Below are 19,264 nucleotides of genomic sequence, written 5' to 3'. Positions count from 1 at the left end.
TAAATCAATAATTTTAAAAGATATATGGATCTTGAATTTTTTAAAAGAAAATTTGCATAACTTTGTTTAACATCTTTATTTCAGAACGAGAAAAAGATCACAGTTCCTCTCGTCCAGGCAGTCCTCGTCCTCAAAAAACATCTCCAAATGGTTCCAGTAGCAGTGCTGGGAACAGCAGCAGAAATAGTAGTCAGTCCAGTTCAGATGGTAGCTGTAAGACATCTGGGGAGATGGTGTTTGTGTATGAAAATGCAAAAGAAGGTGCTCGAAATATAAGAACATCAGAACGAGTGACACTAATTGTGGATAATACTAGATTTGTCGTAGACCCATCCATTTTTACTGCACAGCCAAATACAATGTTGGGCAGGTTTGTATTATTATAGTTCTTTGTATTATGAATTTTAAAGCACTTTCACATTTGATTTTTCCATTTAAGTTTACAATAACTCTCTGTTGGGATGTAGTGTTCCTATTTTACAGATGAAAGAACTGAGCTTTTGAAGGTTAAATACCTTGCTCAGGTTAATACAGCTAGAAAGTGGTAGAGCCATTTTGTTTTGTTTTGTTTTTTGTTAATCTCCCCCCCCCCCCCGCCAGGATATTTTTCCATTGATTTTTTTTTTCTTCTCACTGATTTTTTAGAGAGGGTAGTAGGGAGGGGGAGAGACAGAGAGAAACATCTATGTGAGAAAGACATAGATGTTGCCTCCTACAGGCACCCTGACCAGGGCTGAGGATTGAGCCTGCAACCGAGATACATGCCCTTGACTAGAATCGAATCGAACTCAGGATCCTTCATTCTGTAGGCTGACGCTCTATCCACTGAGCTATCACTCCTGTTGAAAGAGAAAAAAACCCAACGGTTTGGTTAGCTGAAAAGTCAGCATTTGTCAGTTTGATATCAATACTTAAAAAAAGGAATGTTCCTTTTTTTAAAATTGATTTCAGAGAGGGAGAGGGAGAGAGAGATAGAAACATCGATGAGAGAGAATCATTGATTGGCTGCCTCTTGCACGCTCCCCACTGGGGATTGAGCCCACAACCTGGGCATGTGCTGGAATCGAACTGTGACCTCCTGGTTCATAGGTTGATGGTCAACCACTGAGACACCCGGCTGGGCAAATAAAACCTGTTTACAAAATATAAAATGAAGGGTCATATATATGAAGTAGAAGTTTACACAAGGCAAAAAAAATTTTTTTTAGGTTGCATATGAGTATTTGGGATGTGTGCATATTTTTGTGTGTGTGTATATGTGTGTGATTTGTCAGTGTCTCAATGTAGAATAAATGCCAGCATATGACACTATACATTTTGAGTAGATACATATTTACTTTTAACACTTGCTTTGCATCTGTGAGTAGAGAAAGATTGGTCGGCTGCCTCCTGCACACCCCCTATTGGAGATCGAGCCCGCAACCTGGGCATGTGTCCTGAAATCGAACCTGGGACCCTTTAGTCCGCACTCTGACACTATCCACTGAGCCAAACTAGCTAAGATGGCGTTTATGTCTTTTTTAGTAGCATGGGGGAGATTATTTGATGCTATTAGGATGGCTTGATACTATTAATACTTTATTTTTTATCTGCACTTTAAAGAAACACAGTTAAAAAATAGATATTTGGCCTTAACCGGTTTGGCTCGGTGGATAGAGCGTCGGCCTGTGGACTGAAAGGTCCCAGGTTCGATTCCGGTCAAGGGCATGTTACCTTGGTTGCAGGCACATCCCCAGTAGAGAGTGTGCAGGAGGCAGCTGATCGATGTTTCTCTCTCATTGATGTTTCTAAAACTCTATCCTTCTCCCTTCCTCTCTGTAAAAAATCAATAAAATATATATTTTTAAAAAGTAGATATTTGATATTTTGCTTCAGTTATTAAGCTATGTTTTCCTATAAAAAAAAAGATATTTCTGTGTGTGTCCATTATTGACCTGAAAAGTATAATTTTCTCCTTTTGTAAAAAGTTCACGTATTAGAGAAAGTTGCATGACATTTGATTCCTGAAAGACTGTCCTTTTTACATCAACGAAGTTTCTTTTCATGTGAATTGAACAAAGCATATCTTCAGGGATGAAAATTAATATTCATGGGAACTATTAAAAACCAGTTGCATTCTTTTGGAAACTGAAATAAAAAAGCGTTGTTCTTTATAGGTTTATGTGTTACAACAAAAGGGGAAACCATTTACATTGGGAAAGTGTTGAGTAGAGTACTTAGATCAGCCATATTTACTTTAGTAATGGTGGTACCAGGTTCAGAGGGTCTACTTTTTTTTCCCATGTAAAGTACAATTTAAAGGCTATCATTTATTCAGAGATTATATCCTCCGAATTTTTTCTTGTTAGAATGTCCTGTCTTTTATGAAAAGATAGTGATAGTGGATGGTACATAATGCCCTTATTTATGAAAATAAAACATTGGCAAAACTTTGGCAGCCCCCAAATTTGTTCTGAAATTTTGTTATCTGTGAAATGCTCAAATCTGGAAATCTGTGGACTAGATGTTTTTGGAGGAGGCTTTACTTTCTTTAATCATAATTAAAAAGATTTCTTGGGAATAATGCATTAAAATTATTTTTTCTAAGGACACATTTTTCAAATTGCCTCTTTTCTACATGGTTACTGTTAAAGACCAATAACATGACCTGAAAAAAAAAATAAGTCCATTTGTATTTTTCTTATTTATATTTTAATTTATATTTTAATTTAAGCCCTGCCCAGTGGATAGAGCACTGGCCTGTGGACTGAAGGGTCGTGGGTTTGATTTCGGTCAAGAGCTTGTACCTCAATTGCAGGCTTGATCCCCATCCCTGCTTGGGGCTCGTGTGGGAGGTGACCAGTCCATGTGTCTCTCTCCCTCCTTTTCACTCTCTCTAAAAGTCAATGGAAAAATATCCTTGGTTGAGGATTAACAACAAAAAAATACTAAGCTTTTTACTCATTTTTTTAAACTTTTTATTCTCTTCTTCATTCCTCTCTACTCCAGCATTTGATTACTTATTTTTCAATTCTAGGAAGCAAGTGTAAGAATTTTGAGCTAGATTTTTTACATTTGCAGTTAAGATTATGAAAAGTAAAACAGCTAACCTGCTTACACTATCTTGCTTTTTTCTAGTTTAGATGACTGTATGTGCTGCATATAGTATTAACTTTGCAAGGAAGATGGCAGGTTTAAGGAAGAGGCATAAACAACATGGTTTCCCTTTTTCTTTTTTCCTTCCTTCCTGATTAATATAAAAGTGACCTTTCCCCTCAATTAATTGATTTTTTCCCCCCTCTGAGAAGAAACTGGAAATTTCGTTAGCTTTTCAATTTTATCAATTGATATTATTTGCTTAGGGGGAATCTACAGGGGTGGGTAGAAGAAGATTTACATTTATAATATAAATTAATAAATAATAATAAATAATAAAAATAAAGTATCTGTTTCAGTATTCACAAATGTAAACCTACTTTTACCCACCCCTGTACACTACTGTTCCCTCCCATCATAAAGAAAATATTTTAAATATTACTTTGTTAAATACATTTGTCAGGATAAATTTCTGATAAAAATTCTTGAACTAATTTAATGATATAATTTAATACTTAAATTACAATTCCTTTTTAGTTTTGTGCATGGAATCAATTTTCCTTTTTGAAGGAAGTGTCTTAATGATATATTTCTTAATTACTTGCTATTATAGGATGTTCGGATCTGGCAGAGAACATAATTTTACACGTCCCAATGAGAAGGGAGAATATGAGGTGGCAGAAGGAATTGGCTCCACTGTATTTCGAGCTATTCTGGTAAATTTTTGTTGCTTATGTGTTTTGACTTAGTCATATTCATATGACTCCTTCTTGGTAAGTACTTGAATTGAAATCAGAGTTTGATTTGGATATCTTTATGGAGGTATGTAGGATATTGTGTTTTTTTTTAAAATAACATTTCATCTTTATTTTGGTACATAAAAATAATATTTAAATAAATGAATTTTAAGACTTTTGGGAAGATAGGATAGCAGATGATTCACCTCTTGTCTGCATAGGCTCTTCTTTCAAAAGGGTTTAATGTTAACATATATGGAGTCATGTTATTCCTCTCTCCTTAATTCTCTTAAATAAAATAAGTCAATCATTTTTTGCTACCTGAGAATGAATGTGGCTACTTGAATTCTAATATTTTATTGCACATAAGCAATATGGATATTTATAAACATTTAAAATTAATCTCTAAAATGAATTTGTTAGCATCTTTGTTTTAAACCTTTTTATTTTTGAGGAATATTTGTAATTTCCCTACTTGGAATTTCAAATCAGTGATAAAGATTTAATTATAGTGTGTGACAGTTTATGCCACAGTCTGAAAATACCATTTCCTCAATTAGTTTTGGGGAAAAAGAGGAGAGAGGATCTTGAGGTACAAGACAGAAAAAGTATAGTTGACCCTGGAATAATACAGGTTTGGTTCCACTTATAGGCAGATATTTTTCAATAAATAACTAGAAGCATTTTCTCATATTTTTGTTAATTTTCTTTAGCTTACATTATTATAAGACTAAAGTATATAATACAACATACAAAATATGTGTCAATTGACTCTGTTATTGGTAAGACTTCCAGTCAGTAGAAGGCTATTGTTAATTAAGTTTTGGGGAAGTCAAAAGTTATACATGATTTTTCAAATGCACAATGGGTTGGTACCCCTAAGTCCGGTGTTGTTCAGGGTCAATTGTAATTGATCTTGATTGAATTGTTAGTACTTGGAGAAACAGTTGTGAATACCAGAAAATATCTTGTTTCCATTGATGCAGCAGCTTTGTGTTACTGTGGCTCTGAACCTCAAGAACCTTGTGTTACTGTGGCTCTGAACTGCAAGAACCTTGAGGCAGATCTTAATTTGGGGGTGGGGGGAGAAATGCTTTTTCAGTTGCCAATACTTCCATTTGAGCCCCAATGGAGTTGACAAGTAAGGAATATTTTCATAATTTAGCTATGGAGTAACGTTATTTGTAATGCCGAGTCAACCAATAGATGTGTTTCTCTCACATCAATGTTTCTCTCTGTCTTTCCCTCTCTCTTCTACTCTTCCTAAAAATCAATGGAAAAATATCCTCAGGTGAGGATTAACTAACTAACTAAATAAATATTCTTAAAAAACAACTTAGAAATATGTGATAGTTATATAGAAAAATAACTCATGGAAAAATACATATGATTTATCATGGTATAGGAGAGAGATATGTAAATAATGGGGAGATTTAGATTTTTATCAGCTATTAAATAATTTTATGACTGGGTGAGTCAGTGAAGCATTTGGGCCTTAATAAGTTTTGGCTACCTCATGCTCCAGATGTTTTATTCATTCTTGCCTTTTTTTTTTTTTTTTTTTAGGATTACTATAAAACGGGAGTAATTCGTTGTCCTGATGGCATATCGATTCCTGAACTGAGAGAAGCATGTGACTATCTTTGTATCTCTTTTGAATATAGTACTATTAAATGTAGAGATCTCAGTAAGTATGCTCTTTTGTGTGTGACTAGTTTGTGGAGTTATACTATATTGGAATGAAAAGGCTGAAATAATGCTATTTACCTAGACTTCAAATATTTAACTGAATTGTAAAGCATTCTAGTACCATGAAGATTATTTATGGAAATCTACAGAGGTGTTTATAAGCTCCATGTGCAATTTTCCAAAACTTTTTTCAACTTTCAATAGTTTATTTTTTTGGTAGACTCTTCCGGATTTCCTCATTGACTGTTTTCCTCTATAATTTGTTGCTAGTCTTTTATCTACCAGCTTAGGACCCCTGGCTTTGGTCAAGTGTGGTGTGTGGCTTAATTCCTCAGATCACAAAAACCAATATTTTAGAAATTTTTTGTACTTAGCCTGTAAGATCATATTCTAAGCCACTAATTCTCAAAACCAGTATTTGTCAATAAAGATCTTAGATTGAATACCTAGTCCTCATTTATACAAAGGGTTAAGGGACTTTGTTCAAGAACTTCAAACATAGTCTCAGAGCAAGGTCCAGAACTTTGGAATCTTACTTCTTTGACATTCTCTTCTCACAACTTTCTCAGCCCCCACCATTTCAACGTTATGCCATGCCTAAGAAGAAAAGGTGATTGATTATATACAGAAAAGTCAAAATAGTATATGAGAATTATCCAATGTTGACTTGCTATTAAGTGGTTGGAGAAGTTCAGAGGAAGGAATGGTTATTGTGGGCTAGAGGGTTTAGGAATGAGTCCAGAGGATACAGGTAGTAAAGAATGAATAGGAATGATTTAGAAAGAGTAGAGTAGGGAGGTCATTCTGAGAGCTGGGATTTGGGGAATAAAGATGCAAAATATGTACTTTGGAAATAACCTAGTTGGAGCAGAGACTTTATGTCAGCACCAGAAGGAGACAGGAATAAATAGGTGGGCCAGATTATGAGAGGTCTTTAATCCAAACTAATGTTCTTACATTTTATTTTATACTAGAGGCCCGGTGCATGAAATTAGTGCATGGGTCGGGGAGTCTCCTCAACTCAGCCTGCACCCTCTCCAATCCTGACCCCTCAGGGGATGTCCGACTGCCGGTTTAGGCCCGATTCCTAAACTGGCAGTCAGACATCCCTCTCACAATCCAGGACTGCTGGCAACTAACTGCTCACCTGCCTGCCTGCCTGCTCACCCCTAACTGCCCCCCGCCAGCCTGATCACCCCTAATAGACTCTGCTTGCCAGCCTGATTGTCCCTAACTGCCCCCCGTGCCAGCCTGGTCTTTCCCAACTGCCCCTCCCCCCACTGACCTGGTCGCCCCCAACTGCCTCCTTCCCCGCTGGCCTGGTTGCCCCTTACTGCCCCCGCACCATCCTGGTCACCCCCAACTGCCTCCCTTCTCCCCCCTCCCCCCCCGCTGGCCTGGTCATTCCCAACTGCCCCCCTCTGCCAGCCTGGTCACCCCCAACTGCCCCCCCGCTGGTCTGGTTGCCCCCAACTGCCCCCCCTGCCGGCCTGGTCGCCCCACGTAGCCTGCTGTTGAGTCGTTTGGTCGTCCCTCACTAACCCCCTTGCCATCCTGGTCACCCCACACAGCCTGCTGTTGAGTCGTTTGGTCATCCCTTACTAACCCCCCTGCCAGCCTGGTCACCCCCACACAGCCTGTGTTTGGTTGTCCGGTTGTTTCGGTTGTGACGGCCCCTGGCTTTTTATATATTAGGTTGCAATGGGAAGCCATTTTTAAAGTTTCTATATGTGGTTATAGCCTTATGTTAGCCCAGACATAATGGTTATCTTTATTACCTAAATTTAACCCTAGCTTGGCAGAGTGGTATTATACCTTTTCAGAGATTGGTGTGTTGGAAACTGAATGGGAAATTTTATTTAAAATTTTTAAGGCACCTCCTGTATACTTAAATATAACTAGCCTTCTTCATGCTTAGTTATGAACTAACTCTGAAAAAGAGTGGTCTTAATAAGTCTCTCCCTAAATACCATTTTATTTTTGCCAAACATTCCTTAAAGTGTCCATAAAAATATCAGTAGGTGTGACAAAGCAGTGGATGGTCCAACTCAGTCCATTTTTCTGTAAATAATATTTAAAAGTTTAAAGTCAAATTGTTGGACACCTGGAACATACAACTTGAATAAAGTTGCTGTTTTTTCACATTTAAAAATGTTTTATATTTGAAACCATGAGCATTCATTATTCTAATTATAGATCCTAGACTTTTAAGTTTAGTGTATTTTTTTCATGGGACAATTTTAACTTTATATAATTAGATGTTGAATTTTGGTGACTGTTGAATAAAAAAAAAAAAACTAGAATTTCTTACAGATGATTTGGATTTTAGTTCTGTAATCCTTTGGACATAGCTACCTTGTCGTCACTGTTAAGTTTCATTTATTTGTTATGGAATTAAGGGTAAAACCTTTATGTAAAATATATATAGTATGGTTTTTCTAGACTTCTGACTTTTAAGTAATACTTATAATTATTTCTAGGTTACTTGCAATATATGTTGCTAAAAATTTAGAGGTTCTCATAGATTATTAAAACAAAAATATATAGAATGTGAAGAGACAAAAATAGTCTTTAAAAATATGAAAGGATGCTGTGGGTGTATAGTTTTAAATTTTTTTCCTGAAAATAAGTTCCTTTACTGACTATTGGAATGACAGTTGACATTAAAATGTCTAAGTTTGTTGCTTAACTTAAAAAGAAATTATACAAGTACTAAATGCATATCAAATAGAGAGTTCTCCATTTCTTGGGCAAATTACTTAAAACCTTGTTTCTTAGTTTCCTCATCTTTAAAATGGAGACGGTAATACTTATCTCACTAGTTTGTTGTGAAGATTAAATGAACGGTGCTTGACACAGTGTTAATAAGGGTTTGCTTAAAAAATAAGCAAAATTAGGAAATAAAGGAAACTTAAAAAAATATTAAAGGGTCATATTGTACTGTACATGCTATTTATATTTTCACATGGAAAAATATATTGTGAATAACTATATTAGTAAATATTTTTAAATAACAGATTGTTTAATGGTTACATAGTAATCATTTTCTGCATTTTAATTGAGCACTCACTTTATAGCAAATATTTGGTTTATAAAAGACAAAAAAAGATAAGGTCACTGTTTTCACGCTTGTAGTATAGTGGGGAAGACAGATAAGTAAATTGTATTTTGGTGTTAGAGGAAGAATAGGGTGTTAAGTGAGCTTGTAGGAATAGTACCTAACTCAGGTGTTGGGGCTTGAGGAAGCTTTCTGGAGGAAAGGGAAGAGGAAGTCTGTTCCAAGCAGAAGGAATTGTATGTTCAGAGGTAAAGTTAGTACAGGGAAGGACTGACTTCTCAATCTTCTGTCATTGAACTTAATGTAGTGAAGCAAATCTGTGGTTTATAGTAGCTCCCCAACTAGGCTGTAGATTTCTTCAGTGTACACATTCTCTTCTTAAGCAAGCACTGTCACCCAGAAGAGGTTTTGAGAACCAGGGTTGAATTCAGGAATGAAGGCCTAGGGCTAAAAGAAACGAAAATACAGTGGACATGTTAAGTTTGAAATAACCTTTAGTCACCCAGATGGAAATGTTGAGTGGGACATTGGTTATATATGTCTAAAGTTCAAGAGAGAAATGAGTCATCAATATATCGATAGTATTTAAAGAAAATATTTTTTAAAAGTACACACTTATGCATAAACTCCTTTTTCAAATAATAGGACTTTATGGATCAGAGTGAGGATTTGGGACTTTTTATTCTAAGAACAGAACAAGCTCTGAAAGGTTTAAACTAAGAGACGCATAATTAGATTTGGCTGCTGTGGGGAAAATGAATTACAGTAGTTCTCCCTTATCTGATGGAACTGTATTCCAAGACCCCTAGTGGATCTCTGAAACCTCATATACATACATACATACATACATACATACATTTTCTGTTCATGTCTTCCACCCACAAATTTCATGCCTTTTAATTAAGTATTTATGATGCCCCGTAGCTGTAACTTTTGCAATTTGAGGTGTAACAACAAAACTAGCATGAATTTCTTTTTCCTTTTTCATAATTTCACAGAAGATTCGTTCTTACCATAGATCTTACCAACCTCAGCATATGATTTTTTTTTTCTTAAGAACTTTCACCTTTTCACTTAAAGGAAACACTTCATGACTTTTCTTTGGCATATCTGAATTGCCAGCATCACTATTCTTGTGCTTTGGGGCCATTATTAAGTAAAATAAGGGTGACTTGGACACAGGCACTGTGATACTGCGACAGTGGACCTGATAACCTAGACAGCAACTAGTGACTAACAGGCAGGTAGCGTGTGCAGTGTGGATATTCTGTATAAAAGGAGGATTCATATTCTGGATCGCACAGAGCTGGACAGTGCGAGATTTCATCATGCTGCTCTGAATAGCATGCAATTTAAAATGTATGAATTGTTTCTTTCTTTCTTTTTTTAAAAGAGTTATTTGAGCCAAACTGACATCATATGCCAGGAAGCAAGATTTCAAATGCTCTTGGTATTTTCCATTTAATATTTTTGGACCATGTTTGACTGTGGGTAACTGAAATCGCAGAAAGTGAAACCATAGATAAGGGGTACTTCTCTATAGAGGGCAAAAGCAAATGTTGGGGAGTTTGATTAGAAGGTTTTACAGTAGTTTGTGTGAAAATTGATGACTTGGTCTGTGATGGGGGCAGATGTGTTCTGTTTATTGCTATTTAACAAACCATTCCAAACTTAGTAGCATCAAGTATAATCATTTTTGTTCCGTGGGTCAAGAATTCAGACGGTACTAAAGAGGTGACTTGCCTGCTTTACAATGTCTGAGTCCTTATTCTTGTGAAAAATTAAAGGGCTGAGGTGACTCAAATGTGCTGGGTTCAGCAAGGACTGTCAAACACAGTTCCTGTATGTGGCCTCTTCATGTGCCTGGGGCTTCTCCAAGCCTGGAGACTGGGTTCAGAGAGAAATCATTTGGAGAGTGAGCAATCCCTAGACCATGGCAAAACTGCAAGTCATACACCAACCATCATCTCTGCCATGCTCCACTGGTTACAAGCAATTCAGTATGACCAGCCTAGATAAAGGGGAGGAGAATTAGACTACACCTCCTGCAAGGAGCTGTGAAGGTCACATTGCAGAAAAGCATGTGGCATACGAGAGTTGGCAGCTTTGCAAAATATCATCTTTCAGAGAAGGAAATGACATAATTCAAGATGTATTTAAGAGGTGAACTTAATAGCACTTGGGGAATGATTGAATTAAGAGATGAAAGAGGAATCAAGGATTCATTCATTTATTCCATAACTATTCAAGTGCCTGTGCCTGTCAATGCCCGGCACTCTTCTGAGATGCTTCTGAGAACTTGAGTGGATGGTGATGCTATTTACTGATTTTGCAAACACTGCAGATAGATATAGAGAGAATTCAATTCAATTCTGGATATATTGAGTGAGTTTGAAGTAGGTGCCTGTGAGGTGGCATCCAAGTGGAGGTTTCCAGAAGGCAGTTGAATATAATGCATCTAGACTACAGAAGGCAGAATATTCATAGAATAAACTTGGGAATTGTCAGCATAAAGTGAGAGGAGAAAAGAACTTAAAATTGTGCACACCTTAGGGGAGAAAGAGTTGGCCGAGGTGACTAGAGAAAAACAGCCAAAGAGGAGAAAGGAAACTGGTAGCCGAGCATTTTAAGGACCAGGGGGAGAGATTCGGTCGAGAGATCAAATGAGATTGGAATCAAAAGAGGTTCATTGTCTTTAACAATCTAAAAGTCATTTGAAGACTATAGTGAGAGCAGTTTTGAGGAGTGTGGAGGCCAGATTGGAATTGTTTCAGAAATTAGGTCAGAGAGAAAGTGTTCATACATCTAGGAGTTTGGCTATAAATGGAATTTTTTTTCCATCTTACTATTTATATTTTTAAAGCAAGTTATTAACAATCATAAATGAAGACATGTAAATGTATTTTCTACATATAGATTTGGTTTGGAAAGTAATTAGCAACATATTGCAAAGTAGTTTTAATTTTGTAATAATATGTCTCACTATTAATAATATGGGCATTGCATTCCATTTCTTTACACCATTAAAATAATTTGTAATTCAAGTGTAAACATGCAGCATCATCTCCTGGAATTCATTCATATCATAAGCAATTGACAACATATAAATGGATTGTATTTCAAATAATCCATTTCTGGCCATTAAAGCTAACATTTGCACAGCACTTTAGAAAGTAGTGGCACATACAGTACTTTCATAAGACCTCTCAGGGATGAATATCATCATACCCATTGTAAAAGGGCTATACCAAGTCTCGCATTATTTCCACTCAGTGTACTTCTATGAAGAATCTATGTCATAAGTTGTGATTGAAAATCCACAATTATAAATATTTAGAATCCCAGATTTTTGACAAATTACGTATGTATTAATATGAAAAGCAGTTGGTTAAAGATATCTAACAGTTTAGCTACACTATTATTGACACTTCCATGACAGTGATTAATGAAACATGCCATCATATCCCCAAATAATCAAAGTGGATAGTTTAAATCATAATTCTGATCATTAGCAATATGGTTAAGTCAGCTACCATCATGGATAATTTGCCAGCTTTATTCATCTCGTATTTCTGGAAGAGGCTGAATTCCCCCTCCTTCATGGCCACATCTTACCCTCCTCAGCTCCATCTCTTACCTGGCTCTGATAAAGCAGTTTCTGTCCCTTTTCCTCCCAGATCTAGAGTTAGAAATGGCTTTCTACTTTTACTGGTACCTGGGTGCTTCAACATTCATTGCTACTTCCCTTAACCATGTGCACAACTCTGAATAGTCATTTGATTAATTTATCTTTTAAATCACAGCTGAGTCTTATGTTTCTTACTGGTACTCTGACTAATGGTATTCCAGTCCATGTAAATAAGCTTCGTTTATGCCCATGGTAAAATTACTTAAACAAAAGATTGCATACTTTATCTTAGATTAAATTTTATGTATTTTACTAGAGGCCTGGTGCACAAGGTTCATGCAGTGGGGGTTGCAGGGCGGGGGTGGTCCCTCAGCCTGGCCTGCACCCTCCTGCAGTCTGGGACTCCTTGCTTCTTACTGCCCGCTTGTAGCAGAGGCAGGAGAGGTTCCTGCCATCACAGCTGCACTTGTCAGCCGTGAGCCTGGCTTCTGGCTGAGCGGCGCTCCCCCTGTGGGAGTGCACTGACCACCAGGGGGCAGCTCTTGCGTTGAACATCTGCCCCCTGGTGGTCAGTGCGCATCATAGTGACTGGTAGTGACCGGTTGTTTCACCGTTCAATTTACATATTAGGCTTTTATTATATAGGATAAAATATGATCCCGGGGGGGGGGGGATCACCAATATTTATAAAGTTGTGATTGAAAATCCACAATTACAAATATTTAGTGGCAGTAATCAAACCCAGGACCCTTTGATTTGCAGGCCAACATTCTATCCACTGAGCCAAACCTGCCAGGGCAAGAACTAATTTTTAATTCCCAAGGACTCTTAAATTTGTGCAACCTTGAACATCTCCTTTCCAAGATTTTTTTATCTAGATGGACCATATTAGTTTAAATGGAATTTCAAGAAAATGGGAAGCAGCTAGCCTAGAGAGAGACATGGTTAAAATAATGGTATAGATGGTTTATTAATCAATCATTTATTATATTATAATGATGTATTACTAATAGTTATATGATTAGATAGCATGTTGTAGGGGGGATACACCCCCTTGGGAGATACAGATTTGAGTTCTAGTGCCCTTCTCTAACCTCCCAGTAGTTCCTGAGATGGTAGAGCCTTAGGTAATATATAGGACATGGCCATCGAAATAGGAATAAAAGAAGAAACATTAGGTCAGTTTAGGTGAGTTTGTGTGGCTGTGTATATGGAAGTTGTTCATTATGTCCATACTTAAAGAGGGTGAAGTGTATCACTTTTCTCAAGGGACAGAGCTGTATTTTGCTTGGCCTTTTGCCTTCCTTATCTCAAGCCAGGTGACCCTTCTCATCTAACCCCTCTTCCTACACTGAAATATTAATGCAGTTTATGAATAATTTTCTGAGAAAAAACACGTGGGAGGTATAATATGGGAGCTATTTAGTTTATATTGATAATCTGAAAATTATCCTTACTATCTTTAAGATATAATCCTATCTAATAAAGAGGGAATATGCTAATTGACTGCCATGCCCTCAAAGATGGGGCACCCACAGCCACAAGATGGTGGCGCCCAGTCCCCTCAGCCCCCCAGCCTCCCAGGACTGGCCCGAGGTGCAGGCAAGCCTCGGATGGCGGCTGCCCAGCTGCCCAGGGCCGCCCGAGGCTCAGGTAACCAGGGCCCGCCAAGGCTTGCGCTGTTGGCAGTGACAGCAGCAGAGGTGTGATGAGGTGTCACCTTCCCCTGATCACCGGGTCGCCTCCCACCCCTGAGGGCTCCTGGACTGTGAGAGGCCGGGCTGAGGAACCTCCACTCCAGTGCATGAATTTTCATGCACCGGGCCTTAGTTGCATATACTCATGGAAGTAAACATCATGTAGTGGAAAATAAAATGGCTGGGGGTGGGGGCAGATTTAATTCTGACTGTGTAAAGTAGTTTTGTAACCGTAGACGGATTATTTCATGATGTATAAAATGAAGGGGCATGTTGTTGCATGTCTTTATTGGCTCTTTTTTGTTGTGTAATTCTGCAGTTCCATAAGAATTCTTCCTAGGAAAAGCTCTTTACTAAAGAATAACCACAATATTGTCTATGGGATCTAAAAATAGATGCTGAACTAATCTGATGTTATGTGTGTTGCTTCTGCTCTTCTTTTACTTATCAGTCACCCCCAAAAAATCAAGTTTTTTGTGGGTTTCATTTCAGGTGCCCTAATGCATGAGTTATCAAATGATGGTGCTCGTAGACAGTTTGAATTTTATCTAGAAGAAATGATCCTGCCTCTCATGGTAGCTAGTGCCCAGAGTGGGGAACGAGAATGCCACATAGTGGTGCTTACAGACGATGATGTGGTTGATTGGGATGAAGAGTATCCACCCCAGATGGGAGAAGAATATTCACAAAGTAAGTGTTGTGACATGTTTCCTCTCTCTTGAATCATTATAAATTCTCTATTTTTTATAATATTGATTAAAGGATAGTTTTTATAAAGAAAGTGCATTGTACTCTTAACTATACCAGGAGTCTGCAGACTGGCCTGTGGGCCAAGTCCAGCTTATTGCCTGTTTTTATAAAGTTTTCTGTATTGTCTGTGGCTGCTTTTGTGCTACAGTGGCAGAGTTGAGTAGTTGCAATGGAGACCGCATGGCTCGCAAAGCCCAAAATACTTACTATCTGGCCCTTTACAGAAAAAGTGTGCCCACCCCTGACATAACAGAGATGGTCTACTCTTTGTGGAATATCTGGATGTTGATGGATTTTTTTTTCTTTGAATTTGGAAGCATCCTAGAGAAGTAGATCCTGAGGTAGTAGATCATAAAAATTAAGCCGTTTTAAATTTTTATTTATTTATTTATAAATAGATTTTAATTAATTTTGGAGATGGGGGGAGAGAGAGAGAGAGAGAGAGAGAAACATCAATGATGAGAGAGAATCATTGATCGGCTGCTTCCTGGATGTCCCCTACTGGGGGTTAAGCCCGCAACCTGGGCATGTGCCCTTGTCCTGAATTGAGCCTGGGACCCTTCATTCTGCAGGCTGATGCTCTGTCCACTGAGCCAAACCGGCTAGGGCTAAGCTGTTTTTTAAAGGTGAATTTTTATTTGTATATAAAATGAGGAGCTTCAACACATTGATTTCAAGAATGATTTTCATTTCTAAGATGTTCCTTTTTAAAAGTATGCGTTTGGAGGATACAGTGATCCTTCAGAAAGCTTGGTGGAACTATAGTTAGGTATTTCAAAACAGTGTGTCTTGAGCAGCAGTGACCAACTTTTTTCTTACTGTACTTTCAAACGTTTTCCATTAGAGCCTTTTGATTTTTCTGTTAGAAAATTTATCTTATATTCATCTTCATGAACCCAGTAGAGTATTTTTGACCAGTTTCATAGACTGAAAAAAAAGAGAGTAAAAAAAAAAAAAAATCATTTGAGGAACTAGGTAAAATAGCCCAGCATCTGTAAGTCTGTGTTGACTCAGTAAGGATTGGGGTTTAAATAAAAAGTATAGGAATATAGAAAATGCCAAAACCCTTAAATGATTTTTTTTTCCATTTTACTTATTACCCTTTCAAAAAAACAAAACAAAGTAGACTCCAAGTGGTATTCTTTTTGACTTCTAAAGAAGATTTTCGAAGATTGTTTTTTTTTAAAAAATATATTTTATTGATTTTTTACAGAGAGGAAGGAAGAGGGATAGATAGTCAGAAACATCGATGAGAGAGAAACATCGATCAGCTGCCTCCTGCACACCTCCTACTGGGGATGTGCCCGCAACCAAGTTACATGCCCTTGACCGGAATTGAACCTGGGACCCTTCAGTCCGCAGGCCGACGCTCCATCCACTGAGCCAAACCGGTTTTGGCCGAAGATTGTTTTTTCACAAATATTGGTAGCACTTTTCAGAGTTTATATTGAGACATTTTCATTGCATGATGTACTTAGATAAGTGATTTTTTCGTAGACAGTTGTGGTAATAGACATTTCTGTTGTTATTTCCTCATTCCTAGGCCCTTTGCTGACCCTGGGTTTCTATATAATATGTGGAATAAAAAGTTGAATGAAACACAGGAAAAATTAAAGGTTACCAAAAATTAAGAGAGAGATCTAAATGAACAAACTTATAATTTGTATTAGTTTTCAAAAAGTTTGAAAAAGTAGAGCCAACATAGAATACAGAAATGACATTCTGGCGATGAGAGGTTATAATATACCTGGCTTTTCCTTAATTGTGAGCTTTCCATTCCAATGTTTTTTTGGTTTTCTTGTTATCTTAAGCTTTGAAGCTTAAAAGGACGGAAAACATTTTTACTTAATTTGTCTAAATGGTTCATTTTGTGCCAAGATATTCCAACCTAAAAGAACATTCATTTGAGGAGACAGAGATAGCCTCTTCACGCCTGATTTTCCTAAATGTGACATTATGACACCATCCATTCTGAGATGTCAAAAATATGTATCTTAAAATATCAATAATCTTAAGAGCGTAGTTAATAATCACAATATACTCCATGAGTAGCATCTGTATACGTATTTTTCTTTTATTGACTCTTAAACCAGCATGTTTGGTTTGTGAGTGTTTTTTTTCTTTTTTTTTTTTTTGAAAAAAACCTTTGCAGTTCACCTTTTAAGGGAGATAACTCCACCTGAAAGAGAGAAGGCGAGGAAGGCCCATCAGTCTAACTCCCTGAAGTTCCCAGCACATTTGGAAGACTCAACATGTTGTCAGTGGAATGTCTGTCCTTTGCAAAGCCAGTTTGCTCTAAACAGACTAACCTAGGCAGAACATGCTCGAATCTGCCATTTTTAACATCAGTTTTAAATGGGGCTGTTCACCTGAATGGAAAACGTTTTGTGGGGAGGGTCTTTGCCTTTTTGGGGAGTTATTAATAGTTGCTCAATCCATGAAATGTAAGATGTATCCATTTGGTACTTCCTAACAAGGCATTTGTTTCCTTCTCAGACAAGGCCTTGTAGGCATCGTAGCAAGTCCTTTAACTTTGCCTGCTGGAAAATGTGATCTTGGTACCTTCTTTTGGTTCTCTGATTTGAAGAAATTTGGGCAGATCCTCTTCCAATAAGTTTACATATGATATATCTTTCAGAAGGAGCTTCTTCCTATGGATTGGGTCACCTGATTGATTTTAAAGCTTTTCTTGTTTCAACTTCAGTGTTGCTTTTACATTAACTGTACTGAATTGTCCTGTCATGTTGGCTAGTCGTCCTTTGGCATCACTGCATCCACTATGTGGGCTTTCAGGGTTGTGAGCCCCATTTGATTATCAGAATAAGTTTCTTATATTCAAGTACTTTGATTTTAACAAGAAAATATTTTTTTTTTTGTTTTCAGTTATTTATAGCACAAAATTATACAGATTTTTCAAGTACATTGAAAACAGAGATGTGGCCAAATCAGTTTTGAAGGAGAGGGGTCTTAAGAAGATTCGATTGGGAATAGAAGGTAAGACATTTTCATTATATTTTGTTAATTTGTTTGGAAAAAAAAAAAGGTTAAAAATTGGATTTCATTTAGAATATGGTTTGAATACTTTGAGGAAAACTCAGATAAATGATTGTATCAAATGATCATGTAGTAGATCTATTTATGTTTATAATAAGCTTCCTTTCTGAGAAAATAAGCCATTAGAAATGTTTATTCCATAGTATTCCCTAGCAATATGAGAAATATGAATTATCTTTTGTTATAGCTTGCCCTAGTGATTTTTTTTACTGAGCCCGTATGTTTTTAGATTGTTTTTTACTTTGACTTAAATGAATTTTTCCAGATGCTTTGTCAGATGCCTCTTTTATTTTAAAGTCCCCTTGTAAAAGTAAAACATCTTTCTTGGCATAACATGGCATAGTGTAAAGAATAAAGCTTCTGGAGCTAGATTGCTTGTGTTCAAATCCTATGACTTAATTGTATGATGTTGGCCAACACACCTCTGTGCCTCAGTTTCCTCAGCTAAATACTTTATAGGGTTATTGTGATGATAGAATGAGTTGATACATGAAAAACACTTAAAGCAGTAATTTCTCAGTATATGTTTGTGGTGGTGATAGTGAAGATAATGGTGTTGATCACTGACCCAGTCAAGTTGTTGGAGATCACAATACAGCAGATCCTTGAACAATTTTGTTTGTCATCCGTCACAACATTGGTAAGATACTGTAGGAACTTGACTCTTGTTTATATCTATTAGCCTATGGTAAAATTGGTTTCATTTTATCATTTGCTTAAAGTCACAAAATCTATTGACAACATCAAGTGAAGGCTTACTGTAATGGGCTGCTGAGACATGGGGAAGATTGCAGAAACGGTCTTTGCAGAAGAAGAAACTTTGGGCTTAAAGTTGTGAAATTGCTGACAGTTTTTACCAGTTTGTGTCTTCTGTCATTTGCAAACATTGAGATTTAACTGTTTGATCTCAGAGCTAGAGAGAAAGCAACTGGGAGCTATTTTAGATTGGGAAGACAAGGATGGCTTCTGTAATGAGGTGGCATTTTAGTTGAAGCCTGATGACAAGTAGGTTGGAACCAGGTTATAAAAAGCTTTATATACTATGCTACAGAGTACACACCTTCCCCTTTAGGGTTGAGAAAACTATTGGTAGTTTTTTAGCAGGATATGATTACACTTTTGTTAGAGATGTGATTTTGTGTAGAGAATAAGATGAGGTGGGAATTTTAAAGACTTACTAATAGCCCCAGAGGAATCCAGGACAAGGGAATACAGATGGACATCTTTCTGATCTCTCGTGCTGTCCTTCAGGAGGTAGTTGGCTGAAGTGTGAAATACAGAGGACATTCTGCAGAAGGTCTTCAGTCCTGCTTGCCCTATGCCCTCCTCACCTCAGTGCATACACACACTCCACACGTGGCTAAATATATACATTACCTACCACTACTGCCTATATAGATCCCCTTATGCAGTAAGCATTAACTGAGTTCCCATTATGTGAGGCCTATTTTTTTCTGATTCTAACTATGGCCCATGGGCCAAATCCAGTCCATTGCCTGCTTTTTATAAATAGTTTATTGAAACATAGATATGCTCATTCATGTATTGTCTGTAGCTGATTTCACTTTACAGTATA

The 19,264-nt window shown here is 37.2% G+C and overlaps 1 protein-coding gene across 10 annotated transcripts in view; it reads left to right on the top strand.

Annotated features, from left to right (window-relative positions):
• The window catches only part of BTBD10 (BTB domain containing 10), a 76,736-nt gene that overhangs the window by 54,847 nt on the left and 2,625 nt on the right, over positions 1–19,264 (top strand). For 9 of the 10 annotated variants that reach the window (XM_080640135.1, XM_080640133.1, XM_080640132.1 and 6 more), the window contains 5 exons: positions 85–370; positions 3,689–3,791; positions 5,379–5,499; positions 14,377–14,574; positions 17,518–17,628. In XM_080640135.1, the coding sequence (XP_080496261.1) occupies positions 85–370; positions 3,689–3,791; positions 5,379–5,499; positions 14,377–14,574; positions 17,518–17,628 (819 nt within the window). The remainder of the gene's footprint in view (positions 1–84; positions 371–3,688; positions 3,792–5,378; positions 5,500–14,376; positions 14,575–17,517; positions 17,629–19,264) is intronic. The other variant, XM_080640130.1, reaches the window with a different exon arrangement.

This window comes from Plecotus auritus (assembly GCF_963455305.1).
Source record: "Plecotus auritus genome assembly, chromosome: 9".
Taxonomy (NCBI): domain Eukaryota; kingdom Metazoa; phylum Chordata; class Mammalia; order Chiroptera; family Vespertilionidae; genus Plecotus; species Plecotus auritus.
This window is presented reverse-complemented; position numbering and strand designations above follow the sequence as displayed.